General features: G+C 37.2%; 1 protein-coding gene across 1 annotated transcript in view; it reads left to right on the forward strand.

The window, feature by feature from the left end:
* The first annotated feature begins 238 nt into the window (after positions 1–238).
* The window catches only part of LOC114886955 (protein NPAT), a 52,402-nt gene continuing 39,142 nt past the window's right edge, over positions 239–13,498 (forward strand). The window contains exon 1 of the mRNA XM_029208150.1: positions 239–375. Within this exon, the coding sequence (XP_029063983.1) occupies positions 339–375 (37 nt within the window). The 5' untranslated portion in view covers positions 239–338. The remainder of the gene's footprint in view (positions 376–13,498) is intronic.

Raw genomic sequence — 13,498 nt, forward strand, 5'->3', positions numbered from 1 at the left:
CGCACTGCCCGCCAATGGCGTGCAACCCTGCCTTCGCCGCTCGCCCGCTAGCTCGGGCTCCGGCTCACTCGTCCCGCCTCCTCGCCCCCTTCAGCCTCACCCCTCCAAATATGAGGACGGATATGACGACAGTTCGAAGGAGAACCAGGCGGGTTTCATTTCGGCGCCTTTCTTTCTCCGGCGGAAGCGATTGGCTGGCGAGGAGCTAAAGAGGCGGGACAAATCGCCGCGGGTTTAGTGCCGCCACTGGAACCGGGAGATGCGGCGCAGGAGCTGTCGCTGTGTTGGCTTTTACCTGGGTCTCGTCTCTTATTGCGGTTCCTTCTGCGCCTTCGATCATGCTGTTACCTTCGGACGTAGCCCGACTGGTATTGGGTAAGCGCCGACGCTGGAGGGAGGGGTATTGAACCAGGCTAAGCAGGACGGAAGGACCTTTGGGGCCAAAGGTTTTCCTTGGGTGGGGAAGCTTTGGGGCTTTGCCTCCCCGCCTGCAAATTCAGACTGGAGGTGAATCTTCTTCAGTCGGAGGCTCGGGTGGTTTAAGCTTCTTTGTGTGTGGATGCTCCTCTCTTCCGAGGCTCCGTGGCGAGGGGAGGCTGAAGAGAAGCTCGGGGTGAAACACCTGAGGCCCGGATCCGGTGGGAAAATCAGGCCTGCACACTTAATTAGGATCCCTGCAAGGGGAGTTGCCTATGTGATGGATGGACTGCGTTCTTCAGCCTTGGGCTCACTTTCCCGTGTCAGAGCTGGGACCGAATTAGGAAAAATAAGAACTTCCCCAGCCACCCAGCTTTGTAGAAGGACCTTCTTGACGGCCTTCTCATAACTAGCCCTTAGAACTACGAATTTGGGACAAATGGGGTGATCTTCCCTCTCTATCCCCCACCCTCCCGCAAGAAGTCGTAGAGTGTAGAGGTTTGAAATGCCAGTTGCATACTTTAAGACAGCAGCAATTCCTGTTCTTTTGATTAGCAAGAATTTTCACAGGGGAAATGCCTTCCAGTTAAACATTTTCTAGTCCTAGTTAGTTTTTCCTCAATTTGAAAAGAATTAGTAACACTGCCAGTTGTCAGGCTGTATTGTCTGTGTGGGAAACGGGTTTTGTTGTTTTTCCCCTGAAAGAATAAAGAGGATTGTACTGCTGGGAATGAGAGCCACATAAATCTCAAAACCGGAGCCAGTGATTTACAGACATCATATGTGAATGGTAAATGGTAAACATCTGTGATAAAACTTCCCCTGGCATCCACGGCCATTACTACCATTATTTTATTGCCAGAAAAATCCATTTCGTATTCCATTTTAAGTACTCAGCCCTGTCCAAAAAAAATGGCTTTTGTGCACAGGCTCTTGATGAGCACATTTTGCAGAAAACATTAGAAGGTAATTGTTCAACCATATGTTTTTGGAGAAAATAATGACTTAAGTTTAAACTAATATTTTGTTAATGTTTGGTTAATCTTTTGTGCACTTTATCAGAACTGAATATCAACAGTTAACCTACATCATCTAAGGAAAAAGCTAGCTATCTTGTAATTGTTATATTAATTAGGATTATATGTAAACAGATCCAAAGTAGACTTTCACAAAGTTCACAATAACATTGACATACTTTATTATGGGTAGCTGTCCTGTGCATTGTGGGATGTTTATCAGCATCCCTGGCTTCTATCCATTAGATGCCAGCAGGACCCCAGTCCCCACCCCCACCCAGTCGTGAGAATTAAAAAAGTGTCCAGATATTGCCAGTATGTTTCCTGGAGGGCACGAACCACTGGTCTTAAGAAAGCAGTACGATTTTCTAACTGGAATAATTTACACCAAACTTGTATTTATTCTCCACAAACCAGCTGCTCTCCTAGACTTCCTCCTTTTTTTTAAATGGATAAAAACTACAGAGATTGTTTCTTACCCTAAAATCCTTATTTGTCATTCACATTCCATTTTCATTGCCACCAATCCTAGCAGTATGCATCCCATTACTTCTCTTTTGGACTGTTGTCATGGCTTCTCATATGGCCTTGCAATTCATCTTATTTACTGTTACAAAAATCTGCCTAAAGCATTCACACTACACCTCCAATTCTGAAAGTTGAAAGAGTTGTGCACTTAAAAAAATTTCAAGTTGTGCGAAAGAATAATACCAAAAAAAGCAAATCTCCCCACACTCACCACTCTTGCTTTTTTCATTTAGCATTATCATATCAACATGGAGATCTATGATCACACAACTTAGTGGCTTAAAATATTAACAGTTTTATTATTTGCTCATGTTTCTCCTCCTGTCAGTACTCCCTCCCTCTCAGTACTCCTTCAGCCCCTCTCATTGTTGGCCCGTTTTCTTCATTATGTCCTTTCAGCAAATCTTTGGGTGGTAGTATGTTCCAGGCACTGTGCCAAATGCTAAAAATCGAGTTCTCCCCTTAGAGTTTACATAATTGGGTTTTTTACCCTTACCCACACACACCAAAACATTTTCCTAGACCCCACCTCACATTCTATCTAATGCTCTATCTATGTCACCCTTTCACAAGTCAGATTTATTCAAAGAATAAGCTCTACTTAGTTGCTCTATTTCCTCACTTAGCTTTCATTCTTCAACATACTGTGCTAACTTTCGTACCTCACTACTCCACTTAAATAGCCCTTGCTACTCCGCTACATCCAGCTATTTCCTTGCTGGAATTTCTTTAAATATTGTACAGGCCAAACTACATCAAAGTGTTGTTTGTTGCCTCTGGGCCACCAGTTTTGGTTTTATTAGTATGTCATACAAGGTGCTCTGTGGAACTGATCCTACCCATCTCTCTTGTTTGATCTCAACTTTTCAACATAGGCCCTATGCTCCAGGCATACCAAACGACTTGCAGTTTCTGCAGATACTCTTCTTATGTATTTTGTTCTCTCTGCCTGCAATGTTTTTCTCCCCTAGTACACTTGTATTCAAGGTTCAGGTCAATTGTAATCTCTCAAATTTTTTCCAGCAGGTACAGTTAGTACTTTCTCCTTACATGCTCTCATGGCATTGTGGATTACTTCTGTCATACTCTTACCATGTTTTATTGTAGCTTTGTGTTTACTTACTTTTTTTTTTTGGTAAAATAAAACATAACAAAATTTAACCATTTTAGCCATTTTTACAGTTCTGTGACATTAAGTACAATCACATTGTTCTGTAACCATCACCATCATTCACCTATAGAACTTCACCTTATGAAAATGAAACTTACTTTTTTGTCCTATGTAGTATTCTTAATCTGGGATTAATGGACAGGCTTCAAGAGTTCTGTGAGCCCCCAGACTATCTATAAAACTTAATGTATAGGTGGGGCATTTTTTTTATGGGTAAAGTATCCAGAACCTTATTTAGATTCCCAAATATGTTTGTTCCTTTCTGTGTGAGTCAGCATCCATTCAGGAAAACTGAAAGTAATCTGAGTATTTAACATGGAGGGATTTAATGAGGGTATTGGTTACACTGGTGATAGAAAAGCTAAGACAAGCTGCTTACATGAGCCAGCTCAGAGAGTAGCAACAGCAGGAAACCACTCTGATAATCAGTAAGACAAGGAGAGATGAAACCCAGAGGCTGGTTTCACTGTGGAAGCTGGAAGGTAGACTTTGGTGTGGGAGCAGTAGTAGAGGAGATTCTACCATGGCAAAGAGGAAATGGAGGAAAAAAACATGGCTGCTTCCAACTGCCCTCCAATCTCCAACTGGTGCTTCCCATTGATTGAAACCAACCAGAAGCTAGCTGACATGGAGCCCAGGAAATTGCCTGCAGGGGCTCAGGTTTCCTGTCCTACAGGGCAGAGCAGGGGAAACAGGAAGAGTAGATTTGAAGGCAAACAACCAGGACTGCCATACCTCTGAAAGTTGAAGAGCCACTGGTTCTATTCACCTTTATATCACTAAGATGTAGATATTTAATAAATATTTACAAAAGTGTAGCTGTGATCATGACCTTCCCCTTTGTACTGAATAATATCTGTCATTTTTTTCAGATTCTGTTTATTCAGATTCTATTATTTATTCATAATAATGTCATTGCTGACATTTACAACATTTTATGGTCCTTACCCATTCTGTCTTTTCAGCTGTATTTCCAGCTGTTCTCCATCATATACCTAGTTCTTCATCCAAAACAGGCATGTTCTTCAAACATGCTCCATATGTGCTTTCCATCAGCTTCGTTGGGATTCCCCTACTGTCCTTCACTATTTGTCTCTTCCTTGAAACATGCATAGTATTCCCCAGTCTGTTAATACTTTCTCTAGCCCCTATGAAGTAACTCCAGTTGTCTTACCACCTTTCCTTATATTACAGTTATTTGCATGTATATCTTTTGGGTCCTTGTAGATTATAGCTTCTTTATAGAGAGATTTTCTTTGTTATTTGTGGATTTAGTAATATAAAGCACTGCAAGTTAAGTATAAAGCACTGCAAGTTAAGTCTTCCCAAGGATTATTTACATTTTTTAAAGATCTTAAACTACTGATATTTGGGGGAAATTATTAGAATATGTGAAGGAAATATTTTCATGTAGGGAGGTTTGCTGTCTCTTGCTTTCTTCATCAGGTGTATCTCTCTTTATCTTTCCCTCTCTATAAATAGGAAGAAGAGAGGGCAGACTGTTGGCATCCTAGGTCCTAAAATTCAAAAACCCTAGATATAGCTAGGATTTTGTCTTTCCTTCTCTTTTTCAATTATGTTTTCCCTTCAGTCTATTTTGTTACTCATTACTACCTCCACTGAAAAGCAGGCAGAGGACAATATTAAGAAAAAGGGACATTCAAATTACCTATTTGAACATTGTTAAGTAAGTTTACACAAAAGATGTAGTTATTTTAAAGGTTTTTTTTTTTTTTTTTTGCGGTACGCGGGCCTCTCACTGCTGTGGCCTGTCCCGTTGCGGAGCACAGGCTACGGACGCGCACGCTCAGCGGCCACGGCTCATGGGCCCAGCCGCTCCGCGGCACGTGGGCTCCCCCCAGACCGAGGCACGAACCTGCGTCCCCTGCATCGTCAGGCGGACTCTCAACCACTGCGCCACCAGGGAAGCCCTAAAGATTTTTTTAAGGAATAAAAAGGAGAAACAAATTAAACTAATTTTGATTGAAGACTATTTGTATTATTGTAATAAAAGATAATTGGCCCCTATTGTGTATTTTCATTGTAACATTTTAGATTTAGAATAATTTGTACCTAAAATTTCCCCCATTATTCTGATTGAGAATTGGTTACAATCAGGTACTTAATGATGATAAATAAGCTTTTCGTAGGCAAATAACTGGTTAACTGTAAGTGTAATAATAAATGAGCATGAAAGCAATCACCTGTTGCTTTACCACATTATTTTGGAACTTCCCAGACAAAAGTAAAGCAGAATACATCAAGTCTAATCCAAAATGGGGATTCTAGATAGCCCAAAGGTGGGCATTTTTTTTGAGAGCAGAAGAGTTATATCAGATATTGCTATTTAAAAATGTATCATAACTTTTAAACACTGTTGTAGAAGCAATCTAGCCTTTTAACAAAGGCTTTTCTCAAATGTATACCATACAAAAGTATAATATCTTACGAGAAGCCAAAAACTATCTGGTCTTCGTTGATTCCTGATTCCTTTTTTTTTTTTTTTGGCTGCGCCGCTAATTCCCTGACCCTCGGCAGTGAAAGCACAGAGTCCTAACCACTGGACCACCAGGGAATTACCACCATATTTTTCTAGAAAGGTTAACTGCATATCACTATATTCTGTCCTGGGCAGCGTTTCTCAACCTTTATTTCGTTATCGTACTCTTAGGAAGTATTTTTAGACTTTTTTTTCCCCTAATTGCCCCTTGCATGAGATTTTAATGTTACAAATATATTTATATATTGTATGTATATCTGTGATTTATGCATAAAAAGAGTTATATTTTATTCTTTCCTCTTCCTCCCCAGTACCAATTTTCACCCCCTTGGGACTATGTCATGCATTTTGAGAATACTTGGTCTAGAAAAAAGCAAATCTACGTTAAGGAATTAGATTTCATAACACCAGCTGTTAGAAGTCCCAAGTGGTTGTCAATATATCTGGGGTGATTAGTACTTTTGAAACTTTCTACCATGAAAAGAAACTGTTTGGGGTCTTCAATTTAAGTCTTGAAGCATGTAAAGAAAAAGCTCCAACTGCCCTGATTCCATGAATGATTCTAGTGATTTATAGACATTTAAAATTCTAACTTCATGAAATCCTAGTGGCAGCTGACTTACTTATTCCAAATAATGTAACTGTTAGAAAGCCAGTCATAAAAAATGATTTCTTTTCAGCTGGCTGTAGTTTTATTGGGGTTTATATTGGGTTGTTTATTTGTGAAAAATGAAAAAACAAGGAAAATAGCAGTCTATCTTTGATCCACATTGAAAGTGATTTTATATTTTCAGTGAAGGGGATATTGAAGTGGTAGTATCTGAAGTGAAAGCTTTCTTCTGATTTCTAAATGCTTTCTCACACTCCAAACGACAATGTCTTTGGTTTTTTGTTTTTTTTTTTTTTGTATGTTTGTTTCTCCCTGTAGCATTGATTAGCAAGAGGTTGGAAAACTGATTCATCAACTATGAGTACAAACTGGTGAATTGGTTCCCAAATCCCAGGTAGGGCATTCCCTAAAATGGGATGACAATTTCCTTGCCCTTTTCTTTTTATAATGCTCATATATAATAACTTTGTAGACCCTCTCAATTTTTTGACTTGAAGGGCCTGGTTGAAGATATCATTCCAGGTGAAGAGGGTAGACCTTTATAATTTTAAAGTTGGGAAAGACCTTAGTAATAATTGCCTTAGTAGTTATTAACTATTATACCAACACCAAAGTAAATATACTACAAAGGGAATCTAGTATCCAGTAATAGGATTTCGGTACATAGGGAATTCAAAAAAAGATTCTCTGAGGAAGTGATAATTACAGTAGACCTGAAGGATGAGTTGGAAAAAAAAGAAAAGGAAAAAAAATAAAGAATGAGTTGGAAGTAGCTAGGCTAAGAAAAGATAAGCTGCCCAAGCAAAGGCAATAAAGTATACAGTAGCCTTGAAATAAGAGCATTTATGTATTGAAAACATGCTCAACATCAGTAATTATTAAATAGAAATCAAAACTACAATGAAGTACCACCTCACATCAGTCAGAATAGCCATATTAAAAAGTCTACAAATAACAAATGTTGGAGAGGGTGTGGAAAAAAGGGAACCCTCCTACACTGTTGGTGAGAATATAAGTTGGTGCAGCCACTATGGAAAACAGTATGGAGGTTCCTCAGCTAAAATTAAAGTTGCCATATGATCCAGCAGTCTCCCACTCCAGGGCATATAAACAGACAAAACAATAATTCAAAAAGATACATATACCCGTATGTTCATAGCAGCACTATTCACAATAGCCAAGACATGGAAACAACCTAAGTGTCCATCAACAGATGACTGGATAAAGATGTGGTACGTGTATATAATGGAATACTACTCAGCCATAAGAAAGAATGAAATAATGCCATTTGCAGCAACATGGATGGACTTGGAGATTATCATACTAAGTAAAGTAAGTCAAAAAGAGAAAGACAAATACCATATGGTATCACTTATATGTGGAATCTAAAGTATGACACAAATGAACCTATTTACAGAACAGAAATACTCTCAGACATAGAGAACAGACATGTGGTTGCAGGGGGGAGGAGAGGATGGATTGAGAGATTGTTGTATAAACAACAAGGTGCTACCATACAGCACAGGGAACTATATTCAATATCCTGTGATAACCATAATGGAAAAGAATGTTTTAAATGTGTGTGTGTGTGTATTTATTTATTTATGTATAACTGAATCACTTTGCTGTACAGCAGAAATTAACACAATATTGTAAATCAACTATATTTCAATTTTTAAAAAAAGCATTCATGTATTCGTGGAATTGAAAGACCGGTTTGGCTAGGAAAGACGGAATGACAAGACATAAGGCTAAAGAGGAAATTAGGATATAAAACAAGTAGAGCCTCATATGACATATTAAGAATATAGGATTGTTTCTCATTGAGATATAATTCACATACCACAAAGTGTAAATTTCAGTAGTTTTTAGTACATGTTGTGCTACCATCACCATTATCTTAATTCCAGAACATTTTATCACCCCAGAAAGAAACCCCATACTCGTTAACAGTCACTCCCAATTTCTCCCTTTTCCCATCTTCTGGCAACTAGTAATCTACTTTCTGTCTATAGATTTGCCTGTTCTGGACATTTCATGTAAATATGATTATACAGTATGTGGCCTTTTATGTCTGACTTCTTGAATTTACCAGTGTTTTCAAGATTCATCAATGTTTCAACAAGTATAGATAATTCCTTCTTATGGCTGAATAATATTCTGTTGTATGGATATACCACATTTTGTTTGTCCATTGATGAACAGTAGCTTGTTTCCACTTTGGGGCTATTATTAAAAATGCTGCTGTGAACATTTGTGTACAAGTTTTGTTTGGGCATATGATTTCAGTTCTCTTAGATATATTCCTAGGAGTGGATTAGCTTGGTTGTATGGTAATTCTATGTTTACTATTTTTGAGAACTTAACATATGGTTTTCAAAAGTGGCTGTACCATTTTATGTTCCCACCAGCAATATATGAGGTTTCCAATTTCTCCACATTTTTGCCAATACTAACTACTGTCTTTTAATTCTAGGTATCCTAATGGGTATGAATTAGTATATCATTGTGCTTTTGCTTTTACATTTTCCTAATGACCAACGAATTTGAGCCTCTTTTCATGTGCTTATCAGCAGTTTGTGTATCTTTGGAGAAAGGTCTGTTCAGATCTTTTGTGCATTTTTAATTGGGTTATTTGTCTTGTTATTATTGTCTTGCAAGAGTTTTTTTTAATACATTCTGTATTCTGGTCCCTTATCAGATATATGATTTGCAAATATTTTCTTCCATTTTGTTGGTTGTCTTTTCACTTTCTTGATAGTATCTTTGGAAGTACAAAAGTTTTTAATTTTGATAAAGTTCAGTTTATTTTTTTCTTTGGTTGCTTATTCTTTAGATGCCATATGTAAGAAACCATTGTCTAATCTAAGGTCAAAAAAATTTACACCTGTGATTTTTTTCTAAAAGTTATAATTTTAGCTCTTATATTTAGGTCTTTGATTCATTTTGAGTTACTTTTTGTATTTAGCATGAAGAAAGGGTCCAACTTCAGTTTTTTGCAGGTGGCTATCCAGTTGTCCCAGCACCAGCTGTGAAAAGACTATTCTTTCCCCCATTGAAGTGATGTGGTACTTTTCTAAAAACTCAATTGACCATAAAAGCTTAGACTGTTAATTCTGTTCAACTGATCTACATGTCTATCCTTATGCCAGTACACAGTTATCTTGATTACTATAGCTTTGTAATATGTTTTGAAATAGGTAAATGTGAGTCCTCCAGTTGTTTTGTTTTCGAGATCGTTTTGCTACTCTGTGTCCCTTGTATTTCCTTACAAATTTTAGGATCAGTTTATTTATTTCTGCAAAAAAGGCAGGTGGGGTTTTGATAGGGATTGTGTTGTGTGTGTGGGTCAACTTTGGGAGTATTGATATTCTTCAGGTCCATGAACCCAAGATATCTTCCCATTTATTTAGTCTTATTTAACATCTTTTAATGTTTTCTAGTTTTAGTGTACTCTTATTTTGTTAAACTTATTTCTAAGTATTCTTTTTAATGTTATTTTAAATAGAATTGTTTTCTTAATTTCATTTTTGGATTGTTCATTGCAAGTGTATAGATATACAGTTGATTTCTGTATATGCATCTTGTATCCCACAGCCTTGCTGAAGTCATTTAAAATTTTCTATATGTGACATCATCTCTTCTGGAAACAGAACTGACTTTTGGTTTCATTGATTTTTCTCTATTTTTTAACTCTCTATTCCTTTTTTTTTTTTTCCCCCTCTAATATCCATTATTTCCTTCCCTCTGCTTCCTTTGGGTTTAGTTTGCTCTATTTCTAGTTTCTTAAAGTGCAAGGATAGGTTATGGATTTGAGGTCTTTCATCTTTTTAATACAGGTATTTATAGCTATAAGTATACAAATAAGCAATGCTTTAGCTGCATCCCATAAGTTTTGGTATAATGTATTTTTGTTTGCATTTATCTTAAAATATTTTCTACTTATTTATATATTCTCTGACCCTTTGATTATTTAGGAGAGTGTTTGATTTCCACATATTTGTGAATTTCCCGTTGTTTCTGATTTCTCATTTAATTCCATACTCCGTATGATTTCAGTCTTTTTTCATTTATTAAAGACTGGGCAATTAGGAGAGAAATTGAAATAACAAGCATCCAGATTGGAAAGGAAAGAGTCAAATATCTCTATTTTCAGATTAGATGATGTCTTGACCAGGCTAGAACTTTCAGTACAGTGTTTCATGGAAGTGGCAAGAGCAGACATCTTTGTCTTGTCCTTGATCTTGTGGGGAAAGCTTTGAGTCTTTCATCATTGAATATGACGTTCACTTGTCTTAATGTCCACTTTGTCTAATACTGGTATAGCCTCTCCAGCTGTCATTAGGTTACTGTCTGGATGGTGTATCTTTTTCCATCCTTTTATTTTCAACTAATTTGTGTCTTTTTCTTGAACATTTTGCCCCTTTTTAATTTATTTATTTATTTATTTTTATTTGGCCACATAGCGTGTGGGATCTTAGTTCCCCAACCAGGGATGGAACCCACGCCCCCTGCATTGGAAGCACAGAGTCTTAACCACTGGAGCGCCAGGGAAGTCCCTGCAGTTGTCTTTTAAAGCAGAGAGGAGAAAAAGGATTACAAACAAATATCATTTATACTATTTTATTCTTGCCTGTGTAGTTACCTTTACCATTTTTCGTTAATATTTTAGTGTGGATTTGACTTTCATTTTAGTCTGAAGGACTCCCTTTAATATTTCATATAGGGCAAGTCTGTTAGCAGCAGATTATTTCAGTGTTTTTTAATCTGGGACTATCTTAGTTTCTTAATTTTGAAGAAATCATGCTAGATAATAGAATTCTTGGTTGACTTTTTCCTGTCAGCACTTTTAATATGTCATCTCACTGCCTCTGGCCTTCATGGCTTCTAATGAGAACTCAGCTGTTAATCTTATAGAGGATCCCTTGTATGTTATAAGCCATTTCTCTTTCCACTTTCAAGATTCTCTCTTTTGACAATTTACGATATGTCTAGCTATGGATCTCTTTGAGTTGATCTTACTTGTAGTTTTTTGAGTTTCCTGAATAAGTAGATTGATTATAGTTTCCTAAAATTTGGGGTGTTCTCAGCCCAATATTTCTTCAAATATTCTTTCTACCCTTTTCTGTCTCTCAGTTCCTTCTGGGACCCCCAGAACATATGCTTATGTTGGTACATTTGAAAAAGTTTCACAGGTCTCTGAGACTGTTCACTTTCGTCATTCTTTTTTGTTTGTGTTCCTCATACTAGATAATCTCATTTGATCTATGTTCAAGTGCACTGATTCTTCGATCTTTCTCCTCAAATCTGCTATTTATTGGCAAATTTTGTACTTCAGTTATTATGTTTTTTGTTTTCAACTCCAGAATTTCTACATGGTTTTTTTCTTTTAATTTCTTTCTCTTTTATTTCTTTTTCATAGATGTTCTCATAATTTTGTTTAGATATTTAGGCATAGTTTTCTTTAGTTCTCTGACCTTATTTTAAAAAGCTGAAAGTTTTAAGTCTAGTGCCTTGGCTTCCTTAGTGACAGTTTCTACTGACCATACATTTTCCCCCTTGTTTATTAGCCATACTTTCTTGTTTTTCTGCATGTCTCATAATTTCTTTATTGAAAATTGAGAACTTTAAAAGTTTTCAATTGGTATAGTGGTAGAATGTGACAACTCTTGTAATCTGATTCACCTTCCTCCTTCATGTTTGTTATTGCTCCTTGTTGTTGTTTAGCAGGTTTTTTTTTAACGATTAGTCTCCTGAACTAATTATGTAAAGTCTATATTCTTTGAGCTTATATTCTATGATTGGACAATGATTTCCTTAGATGCTTGGAGTCAATAAATCTCCCACTGTTTGCTAGGGGGCTGTGTGTACATTGGGGTATGCTTCAACATTCAGCTAAGCATTTGACAGCTTTGCCTTAGCCTTCACTTCCTGCTTGTCAGAGGCTTATGGTCAGCCAGAGGTGAGTGCTTAGGGTTGTCAGATCTTTTCTGAATACACATGCTACCCTACATTTGCACATGGCCTTCTAGTGTCCCAGGAGTATGTCAGAGCTTTTAAAATCCCCCTACAGACTTCTCATTCCCCAGCTTTTCTTTTTGAGTTTGTTTGTTTGTTTAGCTTGTTGTTTGTCCCAACCATTATCTCTGTCATAGGCAGCTGTAGTGTTAACCAGTTTCTGCTGATTGATTTAACAAAAACACCTCCAAGGAGAAGGTTTACACAGGGTAAACTTTGATTCAATTCAAAGACAAGCCATGCAAGTGAGGTTTTACATGAAGTTGTCACACAAATCAAATAATGACAGTTTCTGGGAATGGGACTTGGGGAAGATTCCAGCTTCATCTGATCTGTCCATTTTCTACCGGGCTGCTGGTTTTCACTGCATTTGCAGGCTGTTGATTTTCAAGTATACCACTCAGTTGGAGAGATGAGCATGAGAATAGAGGAAGTTAAAATGCCACAGTGTTGATTGTCCTTACTGACATTCAGCCATTTTTCTTAATAAATGCTCACAGATTTTTTTGCAAGACAATGATTATTTTCAGAGTTCTATAAAAGTTTAATAATTTGTGCCAGTGTTCTCATTGCTTTTATAGAAGAGAGGACTTTTGGAGGTCCTTACTCTTCCATTCCTGCTGAAGCTGCTCAGGATTTAGAAGTTTAACCTGAGAGCTGTGGGAAATGATGTGAGCCCTTCAGCTTTACACAAGGAAATAACTTAACCAGATTTGATTCACAAGTCAAGGCGGGTGTGATGCCTTATAGATGAAGTATCTTACTCTGGAAGAATTTAAGTGCTTTTTTTCCCCAAAGCCACAATGCTTATTTTAACACAATAGAATAAGAACCTGGTCTCCTGATATCCTATCTAGTGTTCTTTTTATGCTGTACTACTGCTTACAGAGTTGGTTAGTTGAACCCCAGTGATGCTAAGAAATAAAAAAACAAGGATAGGATGCTAGTCAAGACAGTGTTCATATATATGAAAGTACAAAGCACTGGTACATGATATTGTTTCATAAATGTCAGTTAGGTGTGAATATTAAAGTTCTGGTTGAAATAGTTAATGCTTTGATTCCCAAAGGGCAGAAATTAAAAAGCAAAGGAGTGCCTTTCTTGCATTTCATACGAAGTAGGTCTTCTCTTCAATTTTTTTTTTACACCATTAGGCAAATAAGTGAAATATACAGGTAAATTGCAATGTTGAGAGAATGTAATTTTTTTCATAGTCCAATAAGTTAATTTATACCATC

Source organism: Monodon monoceros, unplaced genomic scaffold, assembly GCF_005190385.1.
Source record: "Monodon monoceros isolate NGI ecotype Baffin Bay Population unplaced genomic scaffold, NGI_Narwhal_1 Super_Scaffold_7, whole genome shotgun sequence".
Lineage (NCBI taxonomy): Eukaryota > Metazoa > Chordata > Mammalia > Artiodactyla > Monodontidae > Monodon > Monodon monoceros.